Genomic DNA, 17,389 nt, shown 5'->3' with positions numbered 1-17,389 from the left:
GGAGTCAGCACAGAACTCGAGATGGCCTGGACTGGATCTCTGCCTCTGGCACCGAGCCTTCTCCAGACTCCAGGCCTGGCCCATGTTCCTCCCCAGCCTCCTTGCTGTCCAACTCTATTGCCAGCTCCACAGGCCACTGATGGACCACAACAATAAGGATTACAGCAGTTTCTGGGAAGATCTTGTAATTTCCCCTTAAATTCTCTTACCATTACTGGTGACCACTAAATATTCCTAACAGAAAAGTTTCTGGTTTAAATTCTACTGTCTGTTTGGTTACTGTTCTGTCGGGTTCTCTGGTAGACTCCTCCCAAAAATTCACAGGTACAAATTTCAGACACACACACGTTTGAAAATTCAAAACAATGTTCTTTAAAATGAAAATTCACTTAAACGAAGCCCCCTTTTGGTATAGCAAAGAGCACTCGTCTCCAACCAAACTGGTAATTTGTACAAGTCCCTTATCAGTTCTGAGATACTTAGCTTGCAGATGTGAGGCAATTCACAGTCCTTCTTCTTTCACAAAGTGAAACACACTTTGCTCTGGTTTAGTTTCAAAGCGGGGAAAAATCAGCACACAAAAAGTCAAAGTCAGTAAAGCAGTCACGAATGATCAGATAATCCTCCACAATGGCCAGACCCACAGCCCCACCCAACCACAGGTGGCCTCATTTTCTTTGATAATAATCTCTCAGTTGTTGCTGCCTATGCATCGCTCTCCGCATGCGTGGCTGTATCATTAACTCTTGTTCCGAATCCAAGGAGGAGCTAGATAATTGATCTCCTTCTGAGCTGTCTGCCACACTCTCCTCCCTGTCACTCATGTCTTCTTGGTCAGAGGAGCCTTCATCAGCAGATTCCACTGGGGGCAAAACAGGCCTGTAGCATGTGGATGTCTCCCCCACATCCACAGTCCTTGGGGCAGGAGCTGGGCCAGAGCTAGCCACAACAGTTACTTCCTCAATCCATTGTTGCATTCTTTTCCAATATTTCCTTATTTCTCAGCAAGTCCCACCACATGTGATAATAAGTGCCGATAAGAGATCCCAATGTCCTGTTTAGAAGCTATCTTGGGCTCTGGTAATTAAGATTTATCTTCTGTGAATATATCTCTCTTTAAATGGCTCGTCACCCAAATCTGGAGTATTTACACCTGGAAGATTTAGAGTTGACAATCTTAGATTGTATGGAAGGCACAGAACACTTGTTATCCTGTTTGTAGGAGTTCTCATTTAAGTGCAATTTAGTGTTGGCATTCGGTCATGCATAAAGACTAAGAAACAAGCCGGGAGATATTCTGCTCCTTATAATGCTACAGCTTGTTTATTTAGCGGCTCATTCGGCAAGATATTAATAAAGAGACTTTTTGGCACAAGGTGTATCTTAGAAATGCATTTCCATCTAATGCAAGAACGGCGGTCGGCTTGGATGATTTTAAATAGAGGAGTGCTAAGAAAGGGGAAATTCCATCAGCGATAATGACTGCATTTGGATTAACTCTGCAGCTCCAAGGTTGAAAATGATTACAGTCCAAATGCAGGGGAGCAACAGCAGGAGAGAGCCATTGACTTAGTTTCTCATTTGTGGGCTTCTTAAAGGCATCTCCAAGCCTGTACTGTAAATAGGAAACAGATGGGTTTTTCTGGATGCCTCTGTAAATGTTTATCTTATACAGTGGTACCTTTATTTACGAACTTAATTCATTCCTTGACTAGGTTCTTAAGTAGAAAAGTTTGTAAGAAGAAGCAATTTTTCCCATAGGAATCAATGTAAAAGCAAATAATGCGTGCCATTGGGGAAACCACAGGGAGGGTAGAGGCCCTGTTTCCTCCCTGAAGATTCCTAGAGAGGCCCCACGGAGGCTTCTCGCCGCCTTTTCTGGCCCTGTTTCCTCCCAGGAGATTCCTAGAGAGGCCCCAAGAAGACTTCTCACCTTTTCCGGCCCTGTTTCCTCCCAGGAGATTCCTAGAGAGGCCCCACGGAGGCTTCTCCCTGCCTTTTCCGGTTACAATTTCGGAGGATCGGGTTTGTAAGTGGAAAATGGTTCTTGAGAAGAGGCAAAAAAATCTTGGACACGCGGTTCTTATCTAGAAAAGTCCGTAAGTAGAGGCGTTCTTAGGTAGAGGTACCACTGTATTGTTCTCACTTAGCATCTATAGATCAGGCAGAGTGTGTTTTCTGTCACCTTGTGCCTGGTCCTTTTTTTTTTTTAACCTGATGATTGAATCTGGAATATTCTGCGGGCAACTCAAGTGTTCGGAAACTTCAGGTCGTAGAGAATGCAGCTGTGAGAGCAATCATGGGCTTTCCCAAATATGCCCATGTTACACCAACATTCTGCAGCCTGCATTGGTTGCCGATCAGTTTCCGGTCACAATTCAAAGTGTTGGTTATGACCTATAAAGCCCTTCATGGCACTGGACCAGATTATCTCAGGGACCGCCTTCTGCCGCACGAATCCCAGCGACCAGTTAGGTCCCACAGAGTGGGTCTTCTCAGGGTCCCGTCAACTAAACAATGTCGCTTGGCGGGACCCAGGGGAAGAGCCTTCTCTGTGGCGGCCCCGGCCCTCTGGAACCAACTCCCCCCAGAGATTAGAATTGCTCCCACCCTCCTTGCCTTTTGTAAGCTTCTTAAAACCCACCTCTGCCACCAGGCATGGGGGAACTGAGATACTCTTTCCCCCTAGGCCTTTACAATGTTATGCATGGTATGTCTGTACGTATGTTTGGTTTTACAATAAGGGTTTTTAACTGTTTTAATATTGGATTGTTATATGCTATTTTACTACTGTTGTTAGCCGCCCAGAGTCTACGGAGAAGGGCGGCATACAAATCAAATCAAATCAAATCAAATCAAGTGTGTGTTCTACCAATGAGTGACATTTTCTTCCTCTCAAGCCCAGTTCACAGTCTTATCTTCTCCTTTTGCTTGTCAGGTAGGGCTTGCTCCCTCTGATCCCTGTTGCAACCCTTTTCAGGTCAAGTGCATCTGTGCTCATCGGCATTCTTTTTCCGTGTCTCTAGGATCAACTCCAGCAGAAGATAATATGCCCGGGCCCAGTGGCTTGCCTGACAGCTGCTCCCAATGGTCTCTACATCTTGGCAGGTATTGCTGAAAGCATCTACCTCTGGGAGGTAAGGGAGCTGGTAGCATTGGTGTGGAATGCAGTCTGATTGTTTTGGCTGCTCAAGGAGAGAGCGGGCTGAAAGTTTTAAGAAACTGAAACACTGGTGGAAGAGTTGGGCTTGCTGTTCTCTGTTAGAGTACATTTAGAGATCTCTAAAATGTAAAATAATGCACTTGGGCAAAAGGAATCCTCAATCTGAGTATTGTATTGGCAGTTCTGTGTTAGCAAAAACTTCAGAAAAGAAGGATTTAGGGGTAGTGATTTCTGACAGTCTCAAAATGAGTGAGCAGTGTGGTCGGGCGGTAGGAAAAGCAGGTAGGATGCTTGGCTGCATAGCTAGAAGTATAACAAGCAGGAAGAGGGAGACAGTGATCCCGCTGTATAGAGCGCTGGTGAGACCACATTTGGAATACTGTGTCCAGTTCTGGAGAGCTCACCTACAAAAAGATATTGACAAAATTGAACAGGTCCAAAGACGGGCTACAAGAATGGTGGAAGGTCTTAAGCATAAAACCTATCAGGAAAGACTTAATGAACTCAATCTGTATAGTCTGGAGGACAGAAGGGAAAGGGGGGGACATGATCGAAACATTTAAATATGTTAAAGGGTTAAATAAGGTTCAGGAGGGAAGTGTTTTTAATAGGAAAGTGAACACAAGAACAAGGGGACACCATCTGAAGTTAGTTGGGGGAAAGATCAAAAGCAACATGAGAAAATATTATTTTACTGAAAGAGTAGTAGATCCTTGGAACAAACTTCCAGCAGACGTGGTTGGTAAATCCACAGTCACTGAATTTAAACATGCCTGGGATAAACATATATCCATCCTAAGATAAAATGCAGGAAATAGTATAAGGGCAGACTAGATGGACCATGAGGTCTTTTTCTGCCATCAGTCTTCTATGTTTCTATGTTTCTATCTTGAACCATGCACAGTGAGATACTGGAGGTGTTCTTTAATGCAGTGAGAGCAGAAAGTGGCATACCTTTCTCTCTCTCTCTCTAATGTATGTGTGTAGGTATGAATATGATACTTATATACTGTAATGCATACGTCTATGCATGTATATATCCTGTCTGTATTATTTTTATAAACAACTCAAGATAGTGCATATGCCTGATAACTCCTTCCTCCTATTTTCCCCACAACACGCATACCATAGGTTCACCATCATGAGATTATAGTGTCATGTTTTTTAGTCTGATGCCTTAACCCAGACCTGGGCAAGGGGTGTCCCGAGGGCCGCATGCGGCCCGCCCGCTATCTGTGACCGGCCTGCCCACTATCTGAGAATCAACCCTTCTCAAACTCCAATTTCTTTCATCTGAGCAGAACTTTGAACCAAACCCTTTTATTTTTTTATTTTTTTTGGTATCTCCTGCTGGTTGGAGTTCATCATCTCATCATTAAATAATGATGTAATTAGGTCCTCAATATTTTCATTGTATTGTAAATCTTTGCATTGTTTAACATATTTTGTTTATGAAAAGATATCATATGTATACTATGTACATATGATATCTGAGTTAATTATATTAGTCATAACCATCCCAATGTCCCATGCGGCCCCATGGCAAAATTAATTGCCCACCCCTGCCTTAACCACCACTTTGGTTTTGTATTGGTCTGTTTTATTTAGAACTCACTTCCAGGTGATGACTATTAACAGTTTTAGTTAAAAACAAATAGATGAGTCATTAAATAACACTTAATCCTTATAACACCATTCTTAAATAGCCATAAAAAATGGCATGAAGTACACACTGAAAATGGTTTATCAAATTGCATAGAAATTTTAAATATGGAATAGAGAAAAGGAATACACTAGACTAGATTAGACTAAACTAGAGTAGAATAGAGTAGAATAGAATAGAATAGCATGAGTCCCTGAAAATAAGACCCTGTCTTATATTTTTTTCAAACCTTGAAATAAACATGTGGCCTTATTCGGGGAGGTCTTATTTTGGGATGAAAATCAGAAATCAGCTCATCCAACCCACTTGATTCAGGATCTGCTAAAGTATTTTGGGCAGATAACTATCCAGCATTTGTTTGATGATATCTGGTAAAAAAGGACTGTACCATTTCGCGAGGCATCCTATTTCCCTGTAGTTTCAAACTCATGACTTATGATCTTTTGGACAATAAAGAAAAAGGCCATTCCCTATTGTTGTACATACTCCTGATCAGTTGGAGGATGATGAAGATATTGAGGACTCGGATTCAGATAGTGGTTATGAATTAGTGGGGGGCCCAGGGTTACAGGTAGTAGAACAGGTGGGAGGCCAGCCACAGGATGGGGCTATGAGTTCAGGATCTAGCGAGGGAGAATCAGACGCTCGCTGGGTTAACCCTAAATTCAGAAGGGCTCAAAAACGTAGAGAATAGAGGTCTGGAAGAAGATATTAAGGAGAGGAATGGGTTAAATACTGTAGTGATGTATTTGGAAAGTCAAGGTGTCAGTGGGGAAGAAGGGTGGAGTTTCAACCTCTCAAGTAAGCAAAAGTATTCTGTGTTGTTAACCATCAGTTCTGCTGTTTTTCCAAATCATGCTGTTAGGAAAATAAATCTTGTTAAGTGGAGCAGGAGAAGGAATGTGTGGAATGCAGCTAAGGGAGATAACGGACTGAGTGCCTGTATGGAATGTGTTTGAATTCCAGAAGAGCAGAGAAATAAATGGAGTTTCTTTATTCATGAAATAATGCATTTAATAAGAGTTATTTGTAATTGCTAAATTTCTACCAGAAACCAGAACCCCTACTATATCGAAACTCTTGTTTAAGCTTTGAAAGATTGCCGTCATGCCTATCCTCTTCCGTCTTGTTTGCAGGATAAACCTATTAGGTCCCCGAAGCCATTCTTTACAGGACTTAATTTCCAACCCCCTTGTCATCACCGAACGTATTTCACTTTGCTAATGTCCTTTCCTGACTGCAGTGCGTCAAATTGGAGAGATGGCATCTGAATATAGCAAAGCAGAGTGAGGACCCTTATTTTTCACAATCTGGATTGTGTGTTCCTGGTGATACTTTCCAACATAGTGTTTTCTTTTTTAGCAGCCGTTGCATTTTGTTGGCTCGTGTTCAATTTGTGATCTTTTAGAAAGCTTAGAATTCTTTTCACATACAGTTCAGCCGAATCCTCCCCGTCCTACAGCCTTCCTTTTTTCTTGCCAAATTCAAGGCTTTGCGTTTCTCCCTGTTAAATTTCAGCATATTGATTTCAACCCACTGCTAAAGCCTAATCCTTTTCTAATCTTCTCTTTCGCTTCTATAAGCCAGTCCCTTACTTTGGTGTCATTTGCAGGTGATCATCAACTCTTTTACCCAAATCACCAATAAAAACGTTAAGCAACACGGCACCTGTTCTGCCTGACTGGCTCGGCAATGCGTAATAGCCCAGTGAAAAGAAATCAAACACACACGTGCTCTGCTAATCAGCAAACTTGTATTAGATACACAAAAATAGCTTACTCAAAAAACCCAGTTCTTAATGTCCGAAAACAATGCAAGGCTTACTTCAGCCGCATACAAAAAAAACACAGGGAAAAACAAACGAACAAAGACAACCTGGAATGAGCAAAGAGGTTTCAGGAGTCCTTTTGAATCTTTGAAGCAAACAGCAAGTCCCAGAGTTTTCACCTCCCACTTGTCTGACAAAGCTGGGTTGAAAACTCCAACAGCACAGAAACTTGAAGCAGGAACCACAAAACAACACAGATAAACAGCCACAGTTTGCCTTGGCCCTTGTTCCCTTTTTATCCATTTAGCCCTCATTAAGGGAACCACACCCAACCCAGGTGCTCCTATCATGATTTGTAATACTCCTTAAAACGATCCCTTCTTTGCATAGCTCTTTGGCTACGTAAATCAATGTATTGGTCTGCAGACGAACTGAGCGAGGACAGACTGTCTGAGGGACTGCAGGCCAAATCCCCTGGGCTGTCTGCTGAATCCTCCTGGCTGTCTGCCACATCTTCCTGGCTGTCAGCCAGGCTTTCACATTCACTTTGTGCCGCGTCTCTCACATCTGTGGGAGCAATGGCTGGCCCAGGCCCAAACACAACAGCACCCAAGACCTGTTTCACTCCGCTGGATACTGTTCTGCAGTCTGATATGAAATTATTTGGGGGAAATATAGGTGAACCTCAAAAAATTAGAATAGCGTGCAAACGTTCACACATTTCAGTAATGCAACTTAAAAGGGGAAACTTTATTTATTTATTTATTTATTTATTGGATTTATATGCTGCCCCCCTCTCCGAGGACTCGGGGCAGCTCACAACATATAATAAACAATAAACAATATCTTGAATCCAATTAATTAATTAAAAATCTGAAACCCCAAAAAGCATTTAAAAAACCAATCATTCCATACACTCAACATTCTCTCAACACATTCATTGGCCAGGGGGCATAAATGAGTCTTCAGACTCTTACGGAAGGCTCGGAGGGTGGGGGCTGATTCCAGAGGGCCGGGGCCACCACAGAGAAGGCTCTTCCCCTAGGTCCCGCCAAACGACATTGTCTAGTTCAGCGTTTCCCAACCGGTGTGCCGCGGCACACTAGTGTGCCGCGAGACACCGTCAGGTGTGCCGCGGCGAGAGGCGGCGGAGGAGAGTGGGCGGATCGGGCGGGCAATGGGGCAGGGTGGAGAAGCCAGGGGCGCGTTTGGCCGGAGGCACCTACTGCCGCACCTCCCTGCCCCTGCCTCCCCACGGTGCCTCCGGCCAAACGCGCCCCTGGCTTCTCCGCCCTGCCCCATTGCCCGCCCGATCCGCCCACTCTCCTCCGCCGCCGCCTCCTGCCTTGGGGTGAGCAATCCGGGAGTCCGGGACTGTGTGGCTTTGCGCCATGAAGAGAAAACGGCCGACTTTTCCCTGCTGCCGTTTTCTCTTCATGGCGCAAAGCCACACAGTCCCGGACTCCCGGATCGCTCGCTTCTCCGGTCAGCAAAGCCATCTGCCCAGGAAAGCGCCGCGCTGGCCGGAGAAGCGAGCGATCCGGGAGTCCGGGACTGTGTGGCTTTCGGCCGGGCTAACGGGAGGTGGCGCGAGGCCGGGCGCTGGGGACGTCTGGGAGGGCGAGGAGGCTGATGGCTGCTGCGCACTCCACTCTCTCTCCGGCTCTCTCTCGCTCTTTCTTTTTCTCTCTGTTGCTGGCGTGGTGAACGAGAGAGAAAGAGAGAGAGAGAAAAAGGAGGGGAGAGAGAATGAGAGAAAGAAAGCAAGAGAAAGAGAGGGAAAGAAAGCAAGAGAGAGAGAGAGAGAAAGGGGGGAAGGAGGGAGAGGGAAAGACATAGAGGGAGGGAAGGAGGGAGAGAGAAAGAGAGCAAAAAAGAGAGGAAGAAAGAAAGAAAGAGGGATGGAGAGAAAGAAGGGAAGGAAGGAAGAGAGAGAAAGAGGGAGGGAGAAATAGAGTAAAATGGAGGAAGAGATATTTTTTTTGTCCAAACTTTTCTTTAGCCCCCCCGCCCCCCCTTCAGTGTTCCCCAGAATTTTGAAAACATGAATAATGTGCTGCGGCTCAAAAAAGGTTGGGAAACACTGGTCTAGTTGATGGAACCTGGAGAAGGCCAACTCTGTGGGACCTGACCGGTCGCTGGGATTCATTCGGCAGGAGGCGGTCTCGGAGGCAATATATGAGAGAGAGTCATTACATGCAATGCAAGATAGTTCAAGCCATGATTTGTTATAATTGTGATGATTATTGGGTCCACCCATGAAAACCCCAAATCCACCATCTCAGAAAATTAGAATATTACATGCTATCAATAAAACATGGATTGTACATAGAACAATATTGGACCTCTGAAAAGTATATGCTCAGTACTTGGTTTGGGCCCCTTTGCAGCAATTGCTGCCATGCAGTGCGCAGCAGCTGCCAAAAGAGGTACAGAATCAAGATTGTGGGACGTGTTAATACTAACTTATAATGCCTTAGTAAGGCCACGCTTGGAAGATTGCATTCAGTTTTGGTCTCCACAATGCAAAAAGGATGTTGAGACTCTAGAAAGAGTGCAGAGAGGAGCAACAAAGATGGGGATTGGAGGCTAGAATATATGAAGAATGGGATTGCTGGAATTGGGTTATGTCTAGTTTGATGAAAAGAAGGACCAGGAGAGACATGATCGCAGTGTTCCAATATCTCACGGGTTGCCACAAAGAAAAGAGAGTTAAACTATTCTCCAAAGCACCTGAGGGCAGGACAAGAAGCAATGGGTGGACACTAATCAAGAAGAAACGAGAACTTAGGAGAAATTTCCTGACAGTTAACCAGAGGAACAACTTGACTCCAGAAGTTGTGAATGCTCCAACACTGGACGTTTTTAAGAAGAGATTGAAGAACCATTTTTCTGAAATGGTATGGGGTTTCCTGCCTAACCAGGAGGTTGGACTAAAAGACCTCCAAGGTCCCTTCCAACTCTGTTATTCTATTCTATTGTGGTTGGTAAATCCACAGGAACTGAATTTAAACATGCCTGGGATAAACATATATCCATTGTAAGATAAAATACAGGAAATAGTATAAGGGCAGACTAGATGGACCATGAGGTCTTTTTCTGCCATCAGTCTTCTATGTTTCTATTCTATTCTAAAAAGTAAGCTGGGGTGATAATTCAATTCAATTTCAATTCAATTTATTAGATTTGTATGCCGCCCCTCTCCCTAGACTCAGGGCGGCTCACAACAATAATAACACAATATATAACAAATCTAATAACTAACAGTCATTAAAAACCCCTTATTAAAAAGAAAACATGCACACAAACATACCATGCATAAACTGTATAGGCCCCGGGGAGATGTCTCAGTTCCCCCATGCCTGGCGGCAGAGGTGGGTTTTAAGGAGTTTATGAAAGACAAGGAGGGTGGGGGCAGTTCTAATCTCCGGGGGGAGTTGGTTCCAGAGGGTCGGGGCCGCCACAGAGAAGGCTCTTCCCCTGGGTCCCGCCAGACTGCATAGTTTAGTTGACGGAACCCAGAGAAGGCCAACTCTATGGGACCTAACCAGTCGCTGGGACTCGTGCGGCAGATGGCGGTATTCTGGTCCAATGCTATGAAGGGCTTTATAGGTCATAATCAACACTTTGAATTGTGACCAGAAACTGATCGGCAGCCAATGCAGACTGTGGAGTGTTGGTATAACATGGGCATACTTAGAGAAGCCCATGATTGCTCTCGCAGCTGCATTTTGCACGATCTGAAGTTTCTGAACACTTTTCAAAGGTAGCCCCATGTAGAGAGCGTTACAGTAGTCGAACCTCGAGGTGATGAGGGCATGAGTGACTGTGAGCAGTGACTCCCGGTGCAAATAGGGCTGCAATAATTCATGTTGAGTGTCACACACCAATAAAGCTACAGAAAGTAAGTCATCTTATCCTTCTCATCCCACTTGTTCAAGGCTGTGGTGGCCTCCCTCTTTCTCTTGGAATGCATCTTAATGGGAAATTACCAAAACCAAGAGAGTCAAGTGATTAAAATTGCAACTGTACATTTAATTCTATCGAGTAGCCAACAGCCAGGACTTGGTAAACAGACTCGCTGAGTCAGGCTTTTATATAGATGTTTGTTTTAAAGATTTATAAAGCTGCCACTCTCCGAGTTTAACTCTTAAGTGCCGCACGCCCATAACAATTGAAGAGAAAATCAAAACCAAAGAAGAAAATACTGACCAGCACTAAAATAAATGGCACTTAAATGAGGCTTCTAATAATAATATGTAACATCACTGCAGAACTGGCTTATATAACATACTGGTCCCAAATGGGAGAAAATGCTATATTTTTTATGTCTCAGTGTGAGACAGCTAGAGTCCATATCTTGGTCAGCTGTGAGGAGGGGCACTTCAAAGGGGAGACTTGTTGTTTCCGGCTCTAGGGGGCGTTTCTAAGCCAAAGAGCCAGTGCTGGCCAAAAACGTCTCTGTGGTCCTGTGGCGAGCATGACTAAACGCCGAAGCCCGGAGCATAGAAACATAAAAGTCTGACGGCAGAAAAAGACCTCATGGTCCATCTAGTCTGCCCTTATACTGTTTCCTGTATTTTATCTTACAATAGATCTATGTTTATCCCAGGCATGTTTAAATTCAGTTACTGTGGATTTATCAACCACGTCTGCTGGAAGTTTGTTCCAAGGATCTACTACTCTTTCAGTAAAATAATATTTTCTCATGTTGCTTTTGATCTTTCCCCCAACTAACTTCAGAGTGTGTCCCCTTGTTCTTGTGTTCACTTTCCTATTAAAAACACTTCCCTCCTGGACCTTATTTAACCCTTTAACGTATTTAAATGTTTCGATCATGTCCCCCCTTTTCCTTCTGTCCTCCAGACTATACAGATTGAGTTCATGAAGTCTTTCCTGATACGTTTTATGCTTAAGACCTTCCACCATTCTTGTAGCCCGTCTTTGGACCCGTTCAATTTTGTCATTGAGCACTGTTACCTTCCCACTAAAGTAGTCCCTATTTTTCTACTTGCATTTTTTATGTGCTTTCGAACTTCTACATTGGCAGAAGCTGGGACAAGAAACGAAAGCTCACTCTGTTATGTGGAACTAGGGATTCAAACCGCTGGACTACCGACCTTCTGATCACGAATCCCAGCAGCCGATTAGGTCCCATAGAGTTGGCCTTCTCCAGGTCCCGTCGACTAAACAATGTCATCTGGTGGGACCCAGGGGGAGAGCCTCCTCTGTGGCGGCCCCGGCCCTCTGGAACTAACTCCCCCCCAGAGATTAGGACTGCCCCCACCCTCCTCGCCTTTCGTAAGTTATTAAAAACTCATCTTTGCCGCTAGGCATGGGGAAACTAACACACACACCAATTGTCAAGGCTGGTGTATGCTTTGATTGGTTGTATGATTATTTTATTTTATTATAAGGGTTTTAAATTGTATTTTAAAATTGGATTTGTACACTGTTTATATTGTTGTGAGCCGCCTCGAGTCCTTGGAGTGGGGTGGCATACAAATCTAAATAATAATACAGTAGAACCTCGACATACGAGCTGCTCTATATACGAGCATTTCGAGATGCGAGCTAGGAGGGGAGAGATATTTCTGTTCTACTTACGAGCCCACATTCGGGATACGAGCGCTCACCGCCTGTCCCTGTCAGCGTCCCAGCCCCAGCCACCTCCACCCGCCCGGACAACCGCCAGAGGGGCTCCTCCGGAGGGGCGCACGGGGAAGGGCTTGAGCCACCTCCTCCTCCTTTCCCCGTGGGAGCGGCGCACCTCTTATCTGCCCGGCCTGAGAGGAGGGACGCACGGGGGCTCCAGAGGAGCCCCATCCCGGGCAGAGCGGCGCACCTGTTATCTGCCCGGCCTGAGAGGCACGAAACCGGTGCTCATGCCGGGTGGCCCGCCTGGAACGCCAGCAATGCCGCCGAGCCGATTGCCGAGCGGGGGCGGGGCGCGGGAGGAGGCGAAGGAGCCGCCGCACCGGCCCCCTCAGGCCGGACGGAGCGCCTTCGCTGCTGCTGCTGCCCTTGTTGTTTCTCGCCGCAGCCTCACGTGCTGCTTATCCCTCGCTGAGGCGAGAGAGCCGCGGGGCAAACAGCCGGCACCGGGCGCAGCCTTTTGCGAGGGAAGCCACCGACGCTTTTCTTGGGTGGCCCCGCTGATCTGCAGAGCAGGCGGCGTAAGGCGGAAAGCCTCATTTTTTTGAGGGGAAAAGACGTCGGCTGAGGGGTGCCCGGTGCTTCCCGGCGAGGAGGAGGAGGAGCTGGGCTCCGGAGGGGCGCACGGGGAAGGGCTTGAGCCGCCGCCTTCTCCCTTCCCCGTGCGCCCCTCTGGAGCCCAGCTCCTCCTCCTCCTCGCCGGGAAGCACCGGGCACCCCTCAGCCGACGTCTTTTCCCCTCAAAAAAATGAGGCTTTCTGCCTTACGCCCTGCCTGATCCCACACTTTCCACCCGCAAAGATCAGCCTAGAGGCTTCGCCCTTCCCGCCCGCTCCCCCGGGAAAGAAAAAGCAGCCTGGCTCCCTTTTCCCTGGCCCTTACCTTCACAGCTCAGGCAGCGCTGGACTCCCCGCCGCCGCCGCTACCGCCGCCTCAGCCCTCGGGCTTGCACGCATTAATCGCTTTTTCATTGTTTCCTATGGGAAACAATGTTTCGTCATACGAGCTTTTCGACGTACGAGCCTCCTTCCGGCACCAATTAAATTCGTAAGTCGGGGTTCTACTGTAATAATAACAACAACAACAACAACAATAATAATAATAACAATAATAATAATAATAATAAATTATTATTATTATTATTATTATTATTATTATTATTATTAGGATCGGAATCTTAGCTACTGCGCCACTGCAAATATAATATAATGCCGCCACATGAGTCCCAGCAATCAGTTATGTCCCACAGAGTCGGCCTTCTCCAGGTACTGTCAACTAGACAATGTCAGTTGGCAGGGCCTAGGGGAAGGGCCTTCTCTGTGGGGGCACCAGCGCTCTGGAATTAGCTCCCCCCAGAGATTCATATTGCCCCCACCCTCCTCGCCTTCCGCACGAGTCTTAAAACTCATCTATGCTGCCAGGTTTGGGGCGATTAGATTCTAACCCCCTGGCTGATGAATGTCATGTTTGGTTGTTGTCTGAGTGGGTTTGATCGGGTTTTTAATAAAATTGGGGATTATAGATTAGTATATTTAGTTTTAAATTAATTGGATTTAGGCTACTATATTGTATTGTTTTTTATATGTTGTAAGCCACCCCGAGTCCACGGAGAGGGGCAGCATATAAATCCAATGAATATATCATATCATATCATATAAATCAGTGTTGCTTCCTAAGTGGACAGTTTGATTTCACAGAAGTTTGATTTACTTGGAGTTATATTGAGTTGTTTAAGTGTTCCCTTTATTTTTTTGAGCAGAGTCTTCGGAGAGGGGCAGTATATAAATCCAATAAATATATCATATCATATCATATAATAATCAGTGTTGCTTCCTAAATGGACAGTTTGATTTCACAGAAGTTTGATTTACTTGGAGTTATATTGAGTTGTTTAAGTGTTCCTTTTATTTTTTTGAGCAGAGTCCACGGAGAGGGGCAGCATATAAATCCAATAAATATATCATATCATATCATATAATAATCAGTGTTGCTTCCTAAATGGACAGTTTGATTTCACAGAAGTTTGATTTACTTGGAGTTATATTGAGTTGTTTAAGTGTTCCTTTTTTTTTTTTTTTGAGCAGAGTCTTTGGAGAGGGGCAGCATATAAATCCAATAAATATATCATATCATATCATATAATAATCAGTGTTGCTTCCTAAATGGACAGTTTGATTTCACAGAAGTTTGATTTACTTAGAGTTATATTGAGTTGTTTAAGTGTTCCTTTTATTTTTTTTTGAGCAGAGTCTTTGGAGAGGGGCGGCATACAAATCTAATAAATTATTAATTTATTATTGTTGTTATTATTATTATTATTATTATTATTATTATTATTATTATTATAAAATAAAATAAAATATAACTCTCAGTGTGGCCCTTATACAGTACCACTATTGTGTGAGCTGATATATAGAAACACTGAAACAGAGTTTTTTCAGTGCTGTTGTAACTTTGAACCAGTCACTAAGCGAACTGCTGTAAGTTGAGGACTACTTGCATTGCAGACTGCCAGGAGCTTGTTTTTTTCATGGGCTCAGGATGGACTCAGCCTTCCATCCTTCGAAGATCAGTAAAACGAGGACCCAGATTGTTGGGGTCAATATGCTGACTCTGTAAAACCGCTTTAGAGAAGGCCGTAAAGCAGTGTGAAGAGGTATATCATTCTAAGTGCTATTATTATCGCTACATGTTGATGTTATTTGATCCCATACCGCTGAATGAGGCTACACAATGGATTCTTGGAGGTTTCAAGTGCAAAACAAGAACCTAAAAACATTATGTGTTGGTGGAAGGTGGAAGGTCTCAAGAATGGTGGAAGGTCTTAAGCATAAAACGTATCAGGAAAGACTTCATGAACTCCATCTGTATAGTCTGGAGGACAGAAGGAAAAGGGGGGACATGATCGAAACATTTAAATATATTAAAGGGTTAAATAAGGTCCAGGAGGGAAGTGTTTTTAATAGGAAAGTGAACACAAGAACAAGGGGTCACAATCTGAAGTTAGTTGGGGGAAAGATCAAAAGCAATATGAGAAAATATTATTTTACTGAAAGAGTAGTAGATCCTTGGAACAAACTTCCACCAGACGTGGTAGATAAATCCACAGTAACTGAATTTAAACATGCCTGGGATAAACATATATCCATTGTAAGATAAAATACAGGAAACAGTATAAGGGCAGACTAGATGGACCATGAGGTCTTTTTCTGCCGTCAGACTTCTATGTTTCTATTACACCAACAGCAAATGGAATTCACCTTGGTAACCAAGCAAAGTCTACTGAACCTGGCCTAGAAGGACACCATGGTTTGTTGCTCAGTAATCTCTCTCCCCCCACCCTTAAATGGAGCTATAAATTTATTTATTTATTTATTGGATTTGTATGCCTCCCCTCTCCGAAGACTCGGGGCGGCTCACAACAGTAATAAAACATTGTATAACAATAATCCAATACGAAAAACAGTTAAAAAACCATTACTGTATATGAAAAACCAATCATACATACAGACATACCATGCATAAAATTTTAAAGGCCTAGCCCTAGGGGGAAAGTGTATCTCAGTTCCCCCATGCCTGAGGACAGAGGTGGGTTTTAAGCAGCTTACGAAAGGCAAGGAGGGTGGGGGCAATTCTAATCTCTGGGGGGGGGGTGTTGGTTCCAGAGGGCCGGGGCCACCACAGAGAAGGCTCTTCCCCTGGGTCCCGCCAAGCGACATTGTTTAGTTGACGGGACCCAGAGAAGGCCAACTCTGTGGGACCTAACCGGTCGCTGGGATTCGTGCAGCAGAAGACGGTCCTGGAGATAATCTTGTCCGGTGCCATGAAGGGCTTTATAGGTCATAACCAACACTTTGAATTGTGACCGGAAACTGATCGGCAACCAATGCAGACTGCGGAGTGTTGGTGTAACATGGGCATATTTGGGAAAGCCCATGATTGCTCTCGCAGCTGCATTCTGCACGATCTGAAGTTTCCGAACACCACCACTCCATTTTCTTTATAACTATTTTATTTTATTCTCTCCCAGCAAGCTTCACTGCTCTTCCCCAGTCTTCTTCTCTCTGGATTTCCTCTCTGCAAACATTAAGCTGCCGTGCTTTTTGGCTCTGTCTCCTTGGCGTCCTGGAGAAATATAAAATCAGGTTTTATTTGACTCAGAGGATTTGAAAATTTGTGTGCAATGTGGTTTTTTTATAAAAAATCCATGGATTGGAACGTACATTAAAATCCATCTAATCAACTCCCTAATCCCTAATTCAGTACAACAGCTACAAGTATAGTAGGTCCCCAAAAGAGAGTAGTAAAGTCAAAAAGAGACCACCACCTCTGCAAGCAATCCACTCTGCTGTTAGAAAAATCAAAATCCAGTCAAAATAATTGTGGGTGGATTTCAATTATCTATTCCTGGAACTTTCTGAGGTGATCCACAGTGTTCTAGAACACTATCCAGGACTTTCTTGCTTTGGAAGTGTCACTTCCAGAAAATTGATGGACCTTATCCCTGGAATGATCAAATTGGCACCTTCTCAGAATAAAATGAGGGAGAACCAAGCTTTATGAAGATGTTCTTCTTGTTTATTGAAAATCTATTCCTGGTCTGGAATGGTTTCTAGAATAGCTTTACCTCCGGAACCGCCTGCTACCGCACGAATCCCAGCGACCAATAAGGTCCCACAGAGTTGGCCTTCTCCAGGTCCCGTCAACTAAACAATGTCGTTTGGCGGGCCCCAGGGGAAGAGCCTTCTCTGTGGTGGCCCCGGCCCTCTGGAACCAACTCCCCCCGGAGATTAGAACTGCCCCCACCCTCCCTGTCTTTCGTAAACTACTCAAGACTCACTTATACCGCCAGGCATGGGGGAGTTGAGATATTCCTTCCCCCTAGGCCATTACAAGTTATGCATGGTATGTTTGTGTGTATGTTTGGTTTTATAATAAGGGTTTTTAGTTGTTTTATTATTGGATTGTTATATGTTGTTTTTATCATTGTTGTTAGCCGCCCCGAGTCTACGGAGAGGGGGCGGCATACAAATCCAATAAATTATTATTATTATTATTATTATTATTATTATTATTATTATTATTATTTACTCCATCATAACTTGACTGGCCTTCAGATGCTGGAGCTGCTAATATGCTT

The 17,389-nt window shown here is 44.5% G+C and overlaps 1 protein-coding gene across 1 annotated transcript in view; it reads left to right on the top strand.

The window, feature by feature from the left end:
* Positions 1-17,389, top strand: part of WDR18 (WD repeat domain 18) — a 102,925-nt gene that overhangs the window by 16,502 nt on the left and 69,034 nt on the right. Inside the window, exon 2 of the mRNA XM_070746464.1 lies at positions 3,027-3,137. Coding sequence (XP_070602565.1) covers positions 3,027-3,137 — 111 coding nt within the window. The remainder of the gene's footprint in view (positions 1-3,026; positions 3,138-17,389) is intronic.

The sequence above is a fragment of the Erythrolamprus reginae genome, chromosome 1 (genome assembly GCF_031021105.1).
Source record: "Erythrolamprus reginae isolate rEryReg1 chromosome 1, rEryReg1.hap1, whole genome shotgun sequence".
In the NCBI taxonomy this organism is placed as follows: Eukaryota; Metazoa; Chordata; class Lepidosauria; order Squamata; family Dipsadidae; genus Erythrolamprus; species Erythrolamprus reginae.
Note: the sequence above shows the minus strand (reverse complement) of the source record. Positions and strands in the feature narration are given on the sequence as shown.